Source organism: Orcinus orca, chromosome 7 (assembly GCF_937001465.1).
Source record: "Orcinus orca chromosome 7, mOrcOrc1.1, whole genome shotgun sequence".
In the NCBI taxonomy this organism is placed as follows: domain Eukaryota; kingdom Metazoa; phylum Chordata; class Mammalia; order Artiodactyla; family Delphinidae; genus Orcinus; species Orcinus orca.
The window spans coordinates 53,644,951-53,664,276 of NC_064565.1; the positions used below are offsets into that span (position 1 = coordinate 53,644,951).

Sequence of the window (19,326 nt, forward strand, 5' to 3'; positions counted from 1 at the left end):
AACCACAGAAGAGACACATCTCTGCCTGTGTTCTTATTTACTTGGTTCTTAAGTGTTTTTAATATCTATACGAAAAGTGGTACTCTCAATGCTGATATGAGCACAAAAGAATTTAAGAAATGGTCCTGGCACCAGAAAATGAGCCTAAATGTATTTCCTTTTCTCTTTCTAATTTTTCATTTTCCACTGAATATAGGTATATCCCAGTTGCAGAATGGAAACATTTTCCAAAAGAAGGTAAATCAACATAAAAAATATATTTTAAATTAAATCCTCTCTAACCCTAATTTACTGGTTTTAGAACTCTAAGTTTCTATTTTTCACATTTTCTGTGGGTTACACCTACTTCACCATTATCTAACTGAATTTCTCATCAAAATTTCACAATTTCAAAATTTTCAATGATTGTCAGGCCTGGAAACCTAGAATCAGTCCTGAATTCATTAGCTGGTCCATCCTCCTACGTATCGATGATACTGCCAATGAAATGCCAATGAATAGACAGGCCATTTTTCTAGAATGGCCAGTAGAGGGAGAAGGTTTATTTTGTACTATACTGTACTTCCCCCAACTCAACACTGACACCAACATCAACAACCTGATGAAAGGATGATTTAGATAAGTATACAGGGTAGGTTAAAAAAAAAAAAGAGAGAAAAGGAGAATAAAACTAGTTTAAGGATAACAAATTATTTTAAAAATCACCTAGAGTTGACAAGGGTCATTGTAAATCAAGTGCAAATCAAAATAAAGGTATTACGGAAATGTACTTGTGACCCTAGCACTAATATGATGCCAAAATCTTAGCAAAAATGATTTAATTTGACTATGATTTTTAAAAGAAGTAAACAGCTTTTAAATCATGACTTCTCAATAGAAATGCTTTTGCCGTCATAGCGTATGTTATAAAAAAACTGAGTCAAGAAGAAAAAAGGGGGAAATCATATACAAGTATATAAGTTGTACACTTGTATCTCAGGATGGTACTGACCATGAGGAAAATGAGTCAGACATATATATTCAAATTAACCAACACATACCACAAATATAAAATGACATATCTATATCTATCCATCTGTCCATCTTGTTTGTGACATTGGGATAATCCATGTGTGTGTATATATATATATATATATATATATATATCTCCCTATGTTTTCTATGAATCTTAACCTAGTTTTATATATTAACATAATAGATTGGACTATGAGAATAAGCACTTTCTTCATACCCCCTTAAAATTCCCTGGTGGCGCAGTGGGAAGATCCCACATGCCGCGGAGTGGCTGGGCCCGTGAGCCATGGCCGCTGAGCCTGCGTGTCCATAGCCTGTGCTCCACAACGGGAGAGGCCACAGCAGTGAGAGGCCCGTGTACCGCAAAAAGAAAAAAAAAAAAACTAAGAAAACCATTGTGTATTCCTTGCATCTTCTATTTGTATAGTATCATTTTTCTGAAATTCAATCCTAAATATATATTTTAACCATATCTCAGTATTCTCCTATAAGGAATTCAAACAAAGTAGCAGATATAATTTCTATGATCAAAGACTGTCCAATCCAATTGAGTAGTCGAGAACAGAAAACTACATGGCTTCTAGTAATCAAGTAACAGAATAAGTAAAGTGGCAGGATTTGGATGAGTGAAGATAGGTGGAAAATTATTTTCCAGGCAAAGATAAAAATGAGCATAGGCCTAATGATAGAACTGAGTGAAATATATCATGAGAAAGAGAATAAACTGTCTTGATTGGGGGGCGGGGAGTGGGAAATACTGGTAAGCACTATTACATGATTAGATGGTTTGGGCCTGAAAAATCAAGCAGCCAAGTTTCACCTTTGGTATAGCAACCCGACTATGAAATAAAACAGGCTTGGGTTAGGGAGTCAGCAGAAGGAAAAAAGAGAAGTAGATCATAAGTATACACAGAGCATACATCTTTAAGATCCAAGATCTAGGTGAGATAACCTCTAAGATTTAACAACAACAACATTAGAACACATGGTAGGTAGAAGCACATTTTGGAATCAACACGTATTGAACACATACTGCCTGAGTTCAAATTTGAGGTTCACCACATACTAACTGTGGGACCTCAGGTGAGTTACATAATGTCTTTGTGGCTCTATTATCTGTAAGATGGGACTAAAGTAATAATACCCATAAATGAGTTAATATACAAGATTAAATGAGTTAATATATATAAAGTGTTTAAGAAAGGTCCTTGGCACATAGCAAGTGCTATGAAAGTGTTGGCTATTAGTGTTTATAGAACTCACCATTCTCCTGGTTTGGGCCCGGTGACCTCAGGTTTCTTACACTGTCAACCACCCTCGCTTTGTTGCTTGAATTACACACCATAATGTGTGGTCCTCTGTAAAATATGATATTGTATGTTATATATTGATACTATTGAAACACACACACACATACACGATGATAAAACAGGCAATAATTTCCAAAGACAGATGGACTGGAATAATCATCTTTTTCTGCCAAATACTAGAAATTTAATAGCAAAGAAAGAATACAACTGAGAGGAAATGCTGCTATGAAACATTAGCTTTCATATGGTGACCCTGTTACAAAGAAAGATGTAAGAAGCTTGGTAAAATGGACACTTTCCCCAAGACAGTGTCTTTTTGTTATTATCAATTATTATCTTTTAAAGAAAAAGGAACTAAATGAAATGTACTCTCATAGACATTTTCCTTGCATCTGGCAAGGTTACCTTGTGGCAAGTCAGGATGTGAACTGACTTCATTGGGGGGTTTATTGGTGATACAAGAGATTAATTTGGAGACAATACCATGCAAATTATAATAAAACTTTGATAAAATGGTTTATTTTGCCTACTTGATTTCATCTTTATTCATAGTGTGGCATTTCTAACAGAATGTAAGTATACTTTACTATAACTTTCGATTCCTAGGACCAAGGGGAAGGTAGGTGCATTCTCTGCTTCATAAAGTTGACTATAAAAATAATATTAGTGATTTAACATCATATTCTAAGAGGCAGAATTGTTTTATATAGCAGTTAGTAAAAATTCTTCAGGAGCATTTGGTGAAAATTGAAAATTAAATATTCCATTTAGGCCAAATAGGTAATAGGCAAAACAAATGCAACACAAACAAAAATGCTAATCTTCGTACAAAATAACTACGTTATGGTTGGTCTGCCACAGGGATACCAGAACTGTTGGATTTGATTTTATTTAAAAACAATCACATGTAAATTGATACTTTATGAATAAACATTTTTTAAATGGTTGTAAAAGGGATAAAGTATAAGCTAAAGAAATGACTCTACTTGTGTTTAAAATATCAGTTCTACATTTCAGAAGACTAGTATCAATTAAACAAACCACCGCCACCACGTCTGGCATACAGACTACTTACTGTCCATCTGTGTTTCCAGTTCCTTGTTTTTCTTCTTTGGAGTTTTGTGAGGACTCTCCAGTATCACTGCCAAGGGCTGAGTCAGGATCACTTTTCAGTGTATTTATTATATCAGTAGATACAGTAGGAATGTCTTGCGACTTCAGAGAAGTATTTTCAGCCTCATCTTTAGGCACTTCACTCAGTTCTTGCTTTTCATCTACCTCTTCAAGGCTGTAATCAGAGCTTATTCCAGCTACAAAGAAATGAAGATATAATCCTAAATATTAATTTGCCTCATTCATCCTGGGCAATCCTGGCAAGGAAGGAATTTTTAAAATAATAATTAGTTGGACTCTTTTAAATTCTGATTCAAAGCTAATAGTAAAATACTTTTCTAATGGTGAATAATTATGTTAACATATAATCAGATTATCTCAGACATACATTTCTAAAAATAATATGCTGTCTCTCTCAGTTTTATTCATGGTAGAAAAAAAGAGGTTATTTAAGCTCATAAACTTCAAGTTATATATTTCATTTAAGAATGTATCTTTCAATTTAAATGATTTTTACCTTGATGCAATGGCTTTAAATGTAAACAAAAAGAACACGAGATTTTTAGATTGGCTCCAAGTGTACTTATAAAGTTTGACTCAGTAATTATCAGTACTATGATTGAGAATTATCTGAGCATCTTTTAAAAATACTGATGCTCACCTCTAATCCACATCTGTGAAATCAATCTCTGAAGGGAGGGACCAAGAATTTTTTTAAGGTTCTTTCAGGTGATTCTAGTGTGCAACCAAGGTGAGAAGCCATTTACTTAGATGCTTAATATAATTTTTAATATACAAATAGAATAAGTATTATGCAATGAAAATTAATTTTAACTCCTACTCAGTTTGATTCTCAGAGGCAACTTCCCTTAACAGTTTTTTTCCTCTATATTATCAGAAAGTATAATGAGCATATACCGTTTAAGCAGATATACATACATTTCCTTCTTTCTCTCAATTCTTGGTTTATTTAATATAAATGGAAGCATAATATACCTGATGTTTTTCACTAACTTCTGTTTCCTCCACTTAACTATGTCTTAAAGGTCTTCCCATATCAGTATGTGTGTGTGTATGACTCTCTTCAATAGCTGTGGTTAATATTTCATTGAATGAAATTGTTTTATTATAATTTCTTAGCACTAACACCAAATGGCCAACAGGGTAAAAGAGGAGACATCCTAAGCAACTGGTGTCCACACTAGCTGTGAAAGTAAATTTAAACCAAAGAATGAGGTTCTGGATCTTTGCTTATTTTAATACAATTCAGGGCTTCCCTGGTGGTGCAGTGGTTAAGAATCCGCCTGCCAGTGCAGAGGACATGGGTTTGAGCCCTGGTCCGGGAAGATCCCACATGCCGCGGAGCAACTAAGCCCGTGTGCCACCACTACTGAGCCTGTGCTCTAGAGCCCGTGAGCCACAAATACTGAGCCCACGTGCTACAACTACTGAAGCCCACGCACTTGGCTCCACAACAAGAGAAGCCGCCGCAGTGAGAAGCCCATGCACCACAATGAAGAGTAGCCCCCACTCGCTGCAACTAGAGAAAAGCCCGCGCGCAGCAACGAAGACCCAACGCAGCCAAAAATAAATAAATAAATAATAAATTTATAAAAATAAATAAATATAATTCAACATTTCCACTTACATAACAGCAGCTGAACAAAGTTTAATTTTACCACAATAGAAGGGTAAAAAGGGTAGTATAGCACTGGATGATAGTAATCAGCACATCTACAAAGTTTAACAAAAAAGTTTAACGTATTTGAAGAATATGTGAAATACTTAAAATGTATTTCTTTAATTGTATCTTTAAGCATATAGACAGAAAAGTATGCTATTTGTGCTTTTTAGTAAATACGGGGAATTTTAATGACATTTTTATTGTAAATTAAAAAACAGATTACTTAGAAAAAACATTAAAGAATTTGACTTTAAGGGCTCCCTGGTGGCACAGTGGTTAAGAATCCACCTGCCAATGCCAGGGACATGGGTTTGAGCCCTGGTCTGGGAAGATCCCACATGCCGCAGAGCAACTAAGCCCATGTGCTGCAACTACTGAGCCTGCACTCGAGCCCACGTGCCACAACTACTGAGCCCACGTACCTAGAGCCTGTGCTCCACGACAAGAGACGCCGCTGCAATGAGAAGCCCAAACGCCACAACGAAGAGTAGCCCCCGCTCGACGCAACTAAAGAAAGCCCATGTGCAGCAACGAAGACCCAACGTAGCCAAAAATAATTAATTTATAAAAAAAAAGAATTTGACTTTAAGTAAATTTATATATAAAAATATATGTAGGGCTTCCCTGGTGGCTCAGTGGTTGAGAGTCCGCCTGCCGATGCAGGGGACACGGGTTCGTGCCCCGGTCCAGGAAGATCCCACATGCCGCAGAGCGGCTGGACCCGTGAGCCATGGCCGCTGAGCTTGCACGTCCGGAGCCTGTGCTCCACAACGGGAGAGGCCACAACAGTGAGAGGCCCGCGTACCGCCAAAAAAATATATATATATATGTATATATGTGTGTATATATATATATATATACTTATATATATAAATCATGCTTTATCATGACATGAAATAGTTATTTTGATGCCAATGTACAATATTATGCCTTTACAATAGCATATTACATCTATACAGTAAGCGTATATTTACATAATTTGAAAACTGTGTATCAAGGAAAAATGAAAGGCCATTATGGTTTAGATGCAAGTATATTTTATAGATGGCTCCTTGGTATATATTAAGCTCTCTTGGAAATTATATTAACTGAGGTAACATTTAGCAAATTATTGATCTTTCTCCCTATTTCTCTCTTTACCATCACATGTGTTTTATATAGATACACAACTTTTCTTTAAAAAGTCGAGGTCTTCAACTTTCTTTAAGTATGAGGTCCTCACTGAGAAACTGGTCTCAAAGTATGAAGAATGAGTCACATGTTTCAGAAATCTTTTCAAATTATTTTTTCTGGGGTTTTATAACTTAGTAGTTATAAGCATCATACAGGTTTTCTTAAATATATATATTTGAACTGCATTCCTGTCATTAAAAGTCTTAGAAAAGGCTGTGATTCTTTTTAAAACTTCTAACCAAGAGCACTTTCACACTTTGTTGTTTGACTAGTACAGATTTTTTCCAAGCTTTAAAAAATATTAAATCAAGTTTGTTTTGTATGTGTTAACAGACTTATACTATGGCCAAATTTTAGAACTACAGCAATAACAACAAAACGAAGTGGGGGCTGTGAACAGTGAATAATTTTCACAAATGTTAGATCACAACTATCATATTTCAGCTTCACATGTTCTAAGGGAAGAGAATTCACTTTCAAAGAACAGAGTATCCAAAACTTTAGTGTAGCTGTAAGATATAACAACTTCCACAATATGTTTAGAAAATTATAAAAAATCATTTGAAATTGTAATTGTTGAAATTTCTTTTACACTTACTTAGCTTTCTAATATAATTTGAATATATTTATCTTAATATTTTCAGTCCTTCTAAAGATTTGCAAAATTGACTGAAACAAAAAATAAAATTATTTTAAATTCACAAAATATAATATGTGTAAAAGAAATTTAAATAATTAAACTTAGTTTGTAGCATCTTATAAGTTATTAAAGCTTAAAATTTCACTAAGCCTTTTGGGACATCTTGTGTATTTTTCCTGGAGATGGTCAAAAGGCAGAATTGTTTGACAGATACTACTCTTTGCTAAAACAGAATTGTATTAGATTAAATCTATTCTGGTGAACTTTTTTTAAAAAATGTCATTTATTCAAAAAAGTGTTCACTGTGTCAGACACTGCTGTAATTTCCGACAGAGTTGTTTTCTCTTTCATTTTTAAAAACTGAGGTAGAATTTCAGTAAGATTCATCATTTTTGGAATACATTTTGGAATGTCCAGTTTTGACATCTATCTATCTATCTTTCTGTGACCACCACCACAATCAAGATGTAGAACAATTCCATCAGCTTCCAAAATCCCCCAGGCTCCTTAGTAATCAACTCCTCTCTCTAACCCCATCCCCTGGCAGCAATTATCCCTATAGTTATGCCTTTGCAAGAATGTCATATAAATGAAATCATACAGCATCTGGCCATTTAAGTCTAGCTTCCTTCATTTAACAATGTATTTAAGATTTAGCCATGTTGTTGCATGTATTAGTTATTTGTTCCTTCTTTTGGCTAGGTTGTAGTATTCCAACATATGGACAAACTATATTTTGTTTATCCATTCCTCAGTTTAGGGACATTGGGTTGTTTCCCATTTTTGACAATTACATAAATTCTATAATAATTCACGTGCAGGTTTTTGTATGCACATTCGTTTTCACTTTTCTTGAGAAGTCTTAGGAGTGGGATTTCTGGGTCATATAGAAAATGAATCCTTATTTTTACTTAAAAAAAAAAAACCTGCTAAAGTATTTCCCAAACTGGCCACACAATTTTTCATTCCTTTAACGAGTATATGATAGTATACTGATTTTAAACAACTGGTTTGAGGTGATAAGGGCTTTTTCTGAGTCACTGAAAAATTGAGTAAAATTATTTATGATAGAATTCAAATATTACCTAACTATGAAGTTTTGCCATATGGTAACAAAAAAATTTTGATCACTTAAAAATAAAAATCCCAATCAAAAGCAATACTATAGAAAATAAGCCATGCCTAGATAACAACAAAAGAGTAGTTCAATAAAGAAAAATATATACGTATTCATTTATATTTATATAGTTATATGTTGAAAATAATAAAGTTCAAACAGTTTTGCCAAAAAGCAGAAAGCTAAATAGAAGAGAAGCTGAAATCCTTCAGAGCCACTGATTTTATCATCTTACATGTTGCCATATTCATTCACTATGTGATTAGGGAAAACATCAAACTCCAAGAATTTCAAGTGACAAGGCAGAAACTACTATTTTTTTTATGAGACATTTTTACACAAGGAATCAACAAGTAACCAAATCTAAATGTGATGACATCTCAATCTGTCTTAAACAAAGCAGCAGGCAGGAAAGGCCAGGTCACCTACATGGTAGAGATGCAGCAGCTACCTCGGGCGTTCCAGGGCACTCCGAGAGAGGGGCTTCGGCCGGCAGCTGGGGCACAGCACACTGTTCGTGAGCGGGGAGCCCAGAGCCAAGGGAGGATTCTGCCAAAGAAGTAAAATCTGTGGAAATGGCACTTAGAAAACAGAATTAAGCAAGCAGAGACCAAGAAGCATTTCACAAGAAATTAGATATGTTAACTCACAATTAGCCATGCATTAAACAAGAAGAGGTAAAAGGGGAAAAAAAGGAAGAAAAACAGCTATCAAGCAAAGTTTGAATAGCAGCCACTTTTCTCTAATACTTCCGAAATCTTCTCATTTCATTTACATAGTTTGATATTATTTAATAAATTTCCTTTGTGAAACAGAATGGTATCGTTGATATTATTCTGGGTAAGACTTGAGAAAAATCATTACTAGTTACCTAATGATAGTGTTTTTAATCACAGAGGAAAGGAGAATTCTATATCAAAATCTTAAATTCCTAAATATCACCTAAGGATTAAAAGATTCAGGAGCATTTGGGTGCTTCTGAGTCTTTCTGTATTTGTGAATGTGAATTATAAAAATGAGGTAGTTATATTAAGCAATTTTTATACCTATCAAATTATTTCCATGCTAAAGTACTGACATAGTAATATTCTATTTTTGATTAAACATTATTAGTCTGTCATATTCATTTACACCTAACTTTAAGCCTAACGATTAAGAAATTTTATCATACTTATAGCTACTAAATAGCTATTATTAAAAATATTAAGGAACAGTATTAGATTTTTACTGAAACTTCACTTATTTGGAGAGAATCCAAAATAAAACTATATAATAGAAAATATTTCATAATAAATTTTTACCATCAGATTAGGACAATATGAATTCACACCTACAACAGTTGCATAAGGAATGATGCTTAACACCTTCATGTAAGTTTTCTTCTGAACACACCAAGGTACATTCCTAACTAAGATGTGTCATTCCTCTTGGGGAGAAGATTAATAAATGGCAACCTGACATTGCATAAGGAAAAGCAGGAGACCTAGTAGGAAAAGCACTCAAGGTACCATCGCAGAACTAAAATTTTGATTTCTGTGTTTCGCACTCTGAACTCAGGGAAGGGAATATTTTTCATTTCATACTATATAATGTGGGAAATGAAGACAAAGCATCTGTATCTCCTTCATATACAGAGCATTACAACTAGATTCATTCCTCAACTGTCCTGGAAGTTCTTTCTCAGTGGTTACATGATGTGGAACAGAGGTGTCAGACCTGGGCTGGACAGGCCCTCAGAAGAGTTTGCTTCTAAAACACTGTCTGTAGGAATTGCAGGTACCAACTGCAGGGCTAGAAGACAGAAGAAACACAACTTCAGAGCAAGTCACATTCACCAATGAAACAATTCCTTAGTACCTTAAGTCATTTTTATATAATTCAGAAAAAGATAGCCCTAACCTTATTAGAAGCCACTGTACTTGTCTAGCTGTGATACAGCTAAAATCTATTTTGATTCCCAGTCCTACATGTAGTCAATCCTGGAAAGGCAGTATCTTTCTGAATAGACTCACAAATTATAACATGCTCATTTTAGGATAATGGAGCTGTACAGTTTTAAATTTTGTTATGCAGATTTTTCAAAGGTAGTGAGAATAATCAGGGACTATCTAAGCACTACTATTAAAATCAATTAATTAAAAGCCTAAGTTTAAGTACTAATATTATTTAATAAAAAGATGTGATTTATAACCTATATCATTTCTATTGTCTATATTAAAGAAGACACAACACTAATGTTAATGGGAAAAGTAACATTACCAGTCACGTGACTATTTTCATCACTTTGTTGCAGGGCTGTTTTGGAGGGTGGGGAAGGTGCTTTTCGCTTTGTCCTTTTCAAAGATGAATTCCCACCGGATGTGCTACCGAGCTGCAGAGAGCCTGTCCTCACTCTGCCTGCTCCAGAGGAACGCTATGGAAAACAAAGTGACCAAATAGAATCTCTATTCAGAAATGAAGAGCAAACTTCAGGAAGACACTGACGTTTACATCAAACACATCTTATGCCAATATGGAACATAATGGTCATTCATTCAAAAAGCATTTACGGAGTATCTGCCATGTGTCAGAGACGGATATGTAAAGAAAAGTATAATATGATGCTTCTCAGTAAGGTTAGGCTAGAATGGGAGGCCGGCATGTAAACAACTAATGAAAATGTAGAACACTCATAGGCAACGCAGTTAAAAACTAGCTTTCAAAGGAAAATCTAGAGAAAATACTGGATGTAAAGTAAGAAGTGAAAAAGGGAAGAATATCTGTACATTAAGACTGGCTTGATTAATCTTTCTTTTTGGCACAATACATCAATGACAAACATTTCAAAAATCTATATGTCTACCAAAGGCGAGGTCATTTGAGGTCCTCGACTCTATACACAGCTAATGCTTACACTCCCAGCATGTGACTGTCAGCAGGCTGGCCGGTTCCTCCTGGCCCATTGCCACGTCATCTTGCTCTTTCCCCTTACAACAAGCCTGCTTAAAAGTGTCATTCATAGTTTTTTTCCTCCAATTTCTCATCTCCCACTTGAACCCCTCCAATCAGATTTTTCTCAACTTTTGATCCATTAAAACTATTCCTATCTGTGAGATAATAGAAAATATATAATGGTCTTTGCCCACATTCCTGGCACAGAGCTCCTAAAACCCTTGAACTTTCTCCTAAGTGACAAGAACACTAGTAGCATCTCTTGTTCTAATATTGGTCTTGGGCCCCAGTTCCTGACACAGAGCTCCTGAAACTGTAATTTCCTGGATGATAGGACTACCTTTTGTTGTAATGAGGCAACTCTGGATGGGCTCCTGGATGAGGGCTTGTCATGGGAAAGTCATGATTAGAAGCCTGGAATTTTCAGCCCTGCCCTCATTCTCTTCAGAAGGGAGAAGGGTTGAAAATGGAGTTAATGACTGATCATGCCTATGTGATGAGGCTGCCGTAAAATCACAGAAGTCTGGAGTTCAGAGAGCTTCCAGGTCAGTGCACATGTGGAGGTGCTGGGAGAGTGGCATACCTGGACAGGTAGTGCAAGCCCCATGCCCCTCCCCACATACCTGGCCCTATACATCTCTTCCATCTAGATTTTCATCTATGTACTTTATCATATCCCTTAGGAAACTGGTAAATGTAAGCAAGTGTTTCCCTGAATTCTGTGAGCCATTCTAGCAAATTAATCAAACCTGAGGAGGGAGTCGAAGGAACCTCTGATTTATAGGCAGTTGGTCAGAAGTATAGGTAACAACCTGGACTTGTGGTTGGCATCTGAAGTCCAAGAAGGGGGTCACTGGAATCTCTAATCAATAGCTGGTTGGTCAGGAGCAGAGGTGATAACTTGGGCTTGTGACTGGTGCCTGTAGTGTGTGTAGGAAAGGGAGGGCCGTCTTGTGGGACTGAGCCCTTATCCTGTGGAATCTGATGTTGTCTCTAGGTAGATGGTGTCAGAATTTAGCTGAATGCTGGTATCTAAAAATTGCCTGGCGGTGTGGGGAAAACCTCCACACGTTTGTTGAACAGAAGTGAAATGTTTTGTGTGAGTAGCAAAGGAGACTCACAGGGAAGAAACACACAGTAGGAAAGAACTGAGTTTTTCCCTACATGGGTAGAAAACTGAGTTTTTCCTTTACACTATCAAAGTCATCAATGACCTCCCTCATGACTAAATCAGTGGTTACTTCTTAGAACTCACTTGTTTGACATATTAGCAGTATTAAACAGTTGACCACCCTCTAAAATCTTCTTTTTCTTATACCCAGAATACTATTTCCTTACTCTGCAAAGATCTGAACTCTGTTTTCTGTGTTGGTTCCTTTTCATCTAGTCCTTGGACATATTCTCTTTAGAATCTATACTCATTCTTGGTAATGTCTGCTATCTCTGGGTTTTATGTATTATTTATATGTTGATGATTTCCAAATTATGTCTGCATCCTGGACCTCTGTCTGATCTTCATCTAATGTTGAAGCCCATTTCAAACTCAGCATATCTAAAACTAAGATCCTGCTAATCCTCCTTTCATCTCCCCCATTAAAAATAACCCTGTTCTCACAGTCTTCCCTGTTTCAATAAAAACAGCAAGTCATTATTCCATTTGTTCATGCCAGAAACTTTGGAGTCACCCTCCCATGTCCCCTCTCCCTCACACTCCATATCAAGTCCATCCTATTGGCTCACCCAGCTCAACTGCTACCACAGAGTGAGCCATTACTAAGAACCTTCTAATTGGATTGCTTCTTCCACATTGCTTCCCTAGAGTCCTTCCTCAATATAGCAGCAAAGGATCCTGTTAAAACAAAAATCAGGTGAATGCACTTTGTTCAATACCCACTAAGAATTTCCCAATTGGTACAGAAAAGCTAAAGTCCTTGTAATGAGTTCTAAGGCCATTGGCGACCTGGCCCCTAGATCTCTCTGACCACCTCCTTCTCCAGGTGTGGAGCAGAGTGAGCCACACTGGCCTTCACACTGCTCCTCAAATGTGCCAGGAGTGTTCCCACCTCAGAGTGGTTGCCCTTGCTGTCCCTGTCCCTGGAATGCTCTTCCGATAACTTAATGTCTTACCCCATCATCTTCTTCAGGTTGTTTCTCAAATGTCACCTTTTCAGTGAGCTCCTCCTTGACTTCCCCCCGCCCCCGCCGCCTCAACAATTCCTATCCGTCTTCCCAGCTTGATCTTATGATCTAACATACCACAGAGTTGGCCTCTTTACCTTGTTTATTGTTGCTTCCACCAGGTTTGACTCTAAGGGCAAGGACATTTTTTCCTCCTATTTTGCTCACTTCCGTGTCTCCAGAACAAAGTCTGTCTCATAGAAGTTTCTCAATAGATTCGTGTTGAGTGAATGAAAGAAATGAACCAAATACTGCCTTCCTCATTTGCAAATAAAAGGCCTTGATAAACTTGGACTAGGAGAGTATGTAAAGCTTGGGCCATTCCAATCTTAAGAGACAATGTAAGTACAACTAAGGGAAGTGGCCTGGTTCTTAAGATGTTTATCAGTCATTATGTCTTGCTATATACCACAAAAAAGTTAGCAAATTTACTATTTTGTAATGTTATAATATTTCTGCCAGAGAAGAAAGGAAGCCTGCTCTCACAGAGAAAAGTTTGAGTTAGCTGTCATCACTGCCAGTCCTGTTAGGGACAAAAGCGGAAGGCAGCTCATCTCACACGGGCAGAAGCAGAGTCAGGTCCATATGGCAGGCACTTGGTGGAACACACCTCTCACTAAAGTTAACTCATGTTAACAAGGGGGTCAGACAGGGTGGCACCAGGCTGACCTTATCGGTAATCAGAACATTAAACTTCTTCCATTACCAGTTGGTAAACAGCTGCAGCCACCAATCTCCTCTCCTCTCATTGCCCTGGTCCCTCCTACAGAACTCTTCAGACGTCTCCATAATCCAGCATGAAAAGAGTCAAAGCCTGCCACCCAAACCCAGATTTTGATTCAGAGTCACTGAAGCCAATTTTGATTAAATCAGAGGGTCACCCCCCCCCAACCCCGTGGGTGGGCCCTCAACTGCTGCTTGGACCTCTGAAATAATTAGGAGAAGGGCCCTCGGTGACAAAGAGCTGAGAAAGAAACGTAGTGATAGATCAGCAATATTTAAATATCATTTTGAATAGGACATAAAGTTTAAATTAAAATCTTCTTATTGATGATATGTCTCTGTGTTCGGAAACCTTCACTTGCTGTCTTATAAAAGTAAGAAATTTAGGGATTGTTAGAAGGCCAAACATTCTCCTAAAACAATATGACACTTCATTTTTTAAAATATTGATCTAAAACATCAAAAGCAGTAGAACACGTCATTTTATTTCTTGATAAGTTTACTTCCGTCAAGCCCTATTCAAGCATGCCTCATTCCTATCACAGACCTAGTTTATCAGTAGGAACACAGTAGGTGAACAATAAGTAATTGGTGAATGGATGAAGTCATGGCAGCATTTGATTTTCCTTCTAATTCCACGCTGAAAACGTGTTTCTTACGTTTGGACCGATTGCTTTCATGTAGTCTGATAACAACCCGTGTTCCCCTTTAGGTCAGGTTCCCAGCCACTGTCATTTATTGGTCCGTTACCTGATAAAAGCAGTCACACATGAATTTCTCAGACAGTAGTATCTGTTTAGGAGTTAGAGCTCTTAAATTCTGGTTATAATATAGTAAAGCAAATAGCACAGAGATAAAAAAAAAAGGGAGGAATGTATATACAGAGGCTCACAAATTTATATGGACCTAATAACTCAAAGACAGAATAAAAATAAACTCATATATTTCATTTATCACCCTAGAGGTCTTAAAATAAGCGAACTTTTTTTTTGTACAGGATATTTATATTTCTATGGATAAAGAATTTAAAATTTGTCCAAATACACATATTTCAGTGTTACAAATGCTAAAACAGTTCTAATAGCATTTGTGAAGACAGTTGAGGGAATGCACGTTAGATGGGCAAAGCCATGAACGTCTCGGGGGAGCACATGCTTTATAACCTTATTCCGTAAGATTTACCCCCTTCCTCTATTGTACGGGCATGTCATGAAAGCAAATGGACTTATGTTTCCAGACCAGCAACTGGATCATAGGGACTGAGAACGAAGACCTTTGAAGAGAACATGATTGTCACTGCATGTGACCAGGTCAACTTATGTTACCTGCATCACTAGATTCAATGCTATAATCAATGGTAAGAGCTTACTAGCTTGGTGACAAAAATGTAAATTTAACAACTTAGAAAAGAATTTCAATCAGCTAAGCAGCAGCCAAAAGAAAATCAAACTTGGGAGTTATTTTGTGTTAACTAAAACATTGCTAATAAGACTAAAATGGAAGAACCCCAGGATCCTATGTCTACGGAAAACATCCTTCTCTTGGGTAAAAGCCTGCAAGAAAGAAGGGGCATTTGAGGTAGAAGATCTAGGTGTTCCTAAATAGATTGTAGCCAAGAAAACTGGCGTGTACCGTGGGATATGTGTAGAATATACGGATCCAGCACACAAGCTTGCTAAGAAGTAGACGTACTAAACTACTGCAGTTATTTAAGTAAACACGTCATGAGCTCCCATATAAAATGTTGAAAGAAAGAAGGGCAAGGAAGGCCACCACGCATTCTGAAGCCCCGTTTTGTTCTGTGCACTTCAGGAATATGCTCCTTAATAGGCTCCCAATAGCTCTACTCTTGCATTTCTCAGGATTGAGCTACCCAGGATTTTGAGTGTGACTTTGTCGAATTGGCGAGAAGCTTACAGAGGGTTTGCAAGTTGGAAGGCAGCCAGTGTAATGGTTACCAAACACATGAGCTTTGGAGTCGATGCCAGGGCTTGAACGGGGAACGTGGCATTTACTGTCCCTGCAACCTTCTGCCTCCTTCTCCACAAACTGGGAAAACAGTACCTGCTTCCTGGGGGCTGGGTGCTCACGTGAAATGACCTGTGTCAGGCACTTAGTGCTGCACCTAGTATACAGTACATGCTCCATAAGTAGTAGCTAATGTTATTACATGAAATTTGTCTATTTTCAAGTATGTGAAAGTGTAAAAAAATAAGCAAATGATAGTAGTAGTGTAGAGGTTAGAGTAAAAAGTGTGGATAAAAGGAGGTACTTAGGGCTTCCCTGGTGGCGCAGTGGTTGAGAGTCCACTTGTCGATGCAGGGGACACGGGTTTGTGCCCCGGTCCGGGAAGATCCCACATGCCGCAGAGCGGCTGGGCCTGTGAGCCATGGCCGCTGAGCCTGCGCGTCTGGAGCCTGTGCTCCGCAACGGGAGAGGCCACAACAGTGAGAGGCCCGCGTACCGCAAAAAAAAAAAAAAAAAGAGGTACTTATTCTAAGACTGTACTTTCATTAGTGATGGCAGTGGTGGGAGTCCTGTTAGGGTGAGTCTCAGTTATCATCAACCTTAAACAACGTAGGAACTTGTGCTTAGACCACTGCACAAGCTAAATCCACTGTGTGTAAAACTCCACCTTTAAGTCACCTCAGGCAGCTTCACCATACCTTAAAGGAGTTTAATAAAAGCTAAATATTTAACACCAGTTTGTTAATTCTTAGTGAGGGGTACAGGGAAGTGAATTATAGTATATAAATCTGAAATATTTCATACACTTAATGTGAACAATTAAAACGAAAGAAATGCTTAGAACTGTCTTTAGCTTTTACCACCTAGCCAAGGTACATTTCCTTTGGTCAAATTATGACTGAAAATTTTTAAAAGGAGTTGATATCAAATTATATTTAAGTCCAAAGGATTTACAACACAAGAAAACAGGTTTCTTCTTACTATGGGAAAAGCACTTTGGTTAATAATTAGAGCTATTCAATTATTTACTTTAGTTAGAGTCACTAAGTCTGCCTACCTTCAGCAAAAACTGCACCTCTAACAGGAATGTACATCGCTGAACTTTACAGTCTGTGAAAAGAAAAATACTGCACAGAGAAACAGAATTCACTAATGAAAATGGCAAGGTCAAGTTGAAAGCCATGCCAGATAGTTAATCCTTCATAATTCACATCCAGATCAGAATTCACTGGTTCAAAATGGAACTAAATTTAGCTGAAGAACATAGAATTGAATGGTAGTCAATAGATTTACTTAGTACTAGCTCTGTACTTGTCATTAGATCCCTTATTAATCACAGTTGAATTATAAGATGTGGGTCACTGAAATCAATATATTCTGATTAAGAGTGAAGAATACAAATAGGAAAATAATAAAAAGAAGATTGAATCAAAGGATGGAAATACAGTGGCCCAACTTCAATCAATGACATCGTTAAATGTTTCTATTTTTATTTTGGCTGCGTTGGGTCTTTGTTGCTGCAGGCAGGCTTTCTCTAGTGGTGAGCAGGGGCTATTCTTTGTTGCGGTGTGTGGGCTTATTGTGGTGGCTTCTCTTGTTGTGGAGCGTGGGCTCTAGGAGCGCAGGCTTCAGTAGTTCTGGCACTCGGGCTCAGTAGTTGTGGCTCCCAGGCTCTAGAGCACAGACTCAGTAGGTTTGGCCCACAGGCTTAGCTGCTCTGCGGCATGTGGGATCTTCCCGGACTAGGGATCAAACCCATGTCCCCTGCATTGGCCGGCGGATTCTTAACCACTGCACCACCAGGGAAGTCCTGTTAAATGTTTCTATTAGAAGCTTTTGGATTCTAGTTTGTTTATAATACAATTTCCCGTGTGAGGAGGAGTTGGGTTAAAGAGAGCTTAAGCGATTTCATAAAATTGTCTTAAAACTCATATAATATTCTTTTCTTTTTAAGGGACAGACTCCCATTATCTTTCTCCAATGCAGACATTCTCAATAAATGCTATAAAATATTATAAAATACCTTATAATTGACATTAGGGTTTCCTAATTTACTATGAATTAGTCATTAATATCCTAATGACTGAACTTTTTCACATAACTGAAGGTCAAGCTTTAACTCTTAACTCTTGATAGAAGAATTCTAAAATAATTTTATAACTTAAACAACAAATCAATTTCCTTAAAAGTCAAAACATATAATTATTATACCATAGTGAATGTCATATAGAAGTATAAGATATTCTACTGAATTTCAAAATAGGCAAAGCTCTGAAGGTAAGTTTTTCTTACTACAGTGAAATCAGTTTTATTATTAATTTGATCATAAAATTAGCACAATCTCCTATGAGATGCAAACAGTGCATACAATGATGAGGAAAAAAAGAAAAGAAAAATTACTGTAAATCTCAGCTAATACAGGTCACCTCATAGAAGTTTTGGTGTCCAGCCTTTTACCTTATACCTGTATACACACACACACACACACACACACACACACACACACACACAAATGCACGTGTTGTGACTTGTATTGGATGAAAGCATACATGCCAGTTTCTTTCTTTCTTTTTAATGTTTTTTTCACGCAACATGTTATCTTTTGGTGGGTCCAGAGCAAGTTTATTTTGCTGCCTTGAATCTCCTTGTTCTACACCATTTTGCCCCTTGGACAGCACTTCCTCCAGACTCCTAAAGATCTAGGACTTATATATTCTATTTTCTTATTCTGTCTATAAACCTGTTTTAACATCCTTCATTTATAGCACTGAAAGTCTTGCTTAGGTCAACTTAGATTTTAAAAAGTCATCAGTGAAGGGGTGTAAGAAGTAGGGGTTAGATGATTGTAATTAGAGAAAGAAGAAATAGGGCAGCAGTATCAGAGCCTGGAGCTCTTAAATCCACACTATGTAAGCAGGCAACTGTTCTGCCAATTTTCAGGGTGTTTATCAATCTGCTGAAATAAATTCTACGAGAGGAAGCAATGAGATTAGAGCTGGATTCACTTACAGGTATCTAAATAACCACCACCACTCTTCACTTGTGACTTTTTGAGTTACTAACAAAAAATTAAATCTCTTCAGAGGATTCTGAGTGGCTGCACTTGCCTCTAGGTTTCTCTCAAAATCATCTAGTTTTAAACTCACGATTAGTCAATGATAACATCTGTGTTCTCTGGTTAACAAACTCATTAACCTGAGCGTATCTTCCTCAAATTTTCTGTCTTCAACATCTTCTAAGTGATGCCCAAAACACTTGTACTGACTTTGGTGTTACAGTTAGGAGTTCAGGAAGAAAGATCTCAGTTAGTCAATGTTTCATTTTGCTATTGTTCTTTAGGGTTCAAAAATCTTTAGAGGAGTAATACCAAGACTAGATACCACTGTCTAGTAACACTGATCAAACCAAAGGTCCCTGCAGCAGAGCACTTTCACCTGTTAAAGGCCAATTTTAAATGACAACAACAACTTTTATT

At 37.2% G+C, this 19,326-nt stretch overlaps 1 protein-coding gene across 15 annotated transcripts in view; it reads right to left on the reverse strand.

Moving 5' to 3' along the window:
• The window catches only part of COBLL1 (cordon-bleu WH2 repeat protein like 1), a 160,771-nt gene that overhangs the window by 12,073 nt on the left and 129,372 nt on the right, over positions 1-19,326 (reverse strand). For 11 of the 15 annotated variants that reach the window (XM_049712055.1, XM_049712058.1, XM_049712052.1 and 8 more), the window contains 5 exons: positions 10,311-10,464; positions 9,768-9,842; positions 8,481-8,600; positions 3,400-3,634; positions 2,278-2,372 (listed from right to left, as the gene is read on the reverse strand). In XM_049712055.1, coding sequence (XP_049568012.1) covers positions 2,278-2,372; positions 3,400-3,634; positions 8,481-8,600; positions 9,768-9,842; positions 10,311-10,464 — 679 coding nt within the window. The remainder of the gene's footprint in view (positions 1-2,277; positions 2,373-3,399; positions 3,635-8,480; positions 8,601-9,767; positions 9,843-10,310; positions 10,465-19,326) is intronic. The other 4 variants (XM_049712059.1, XM_049712054.1, XM_049712053.1 and 1 more) reach the window with 3 other exon arrangements.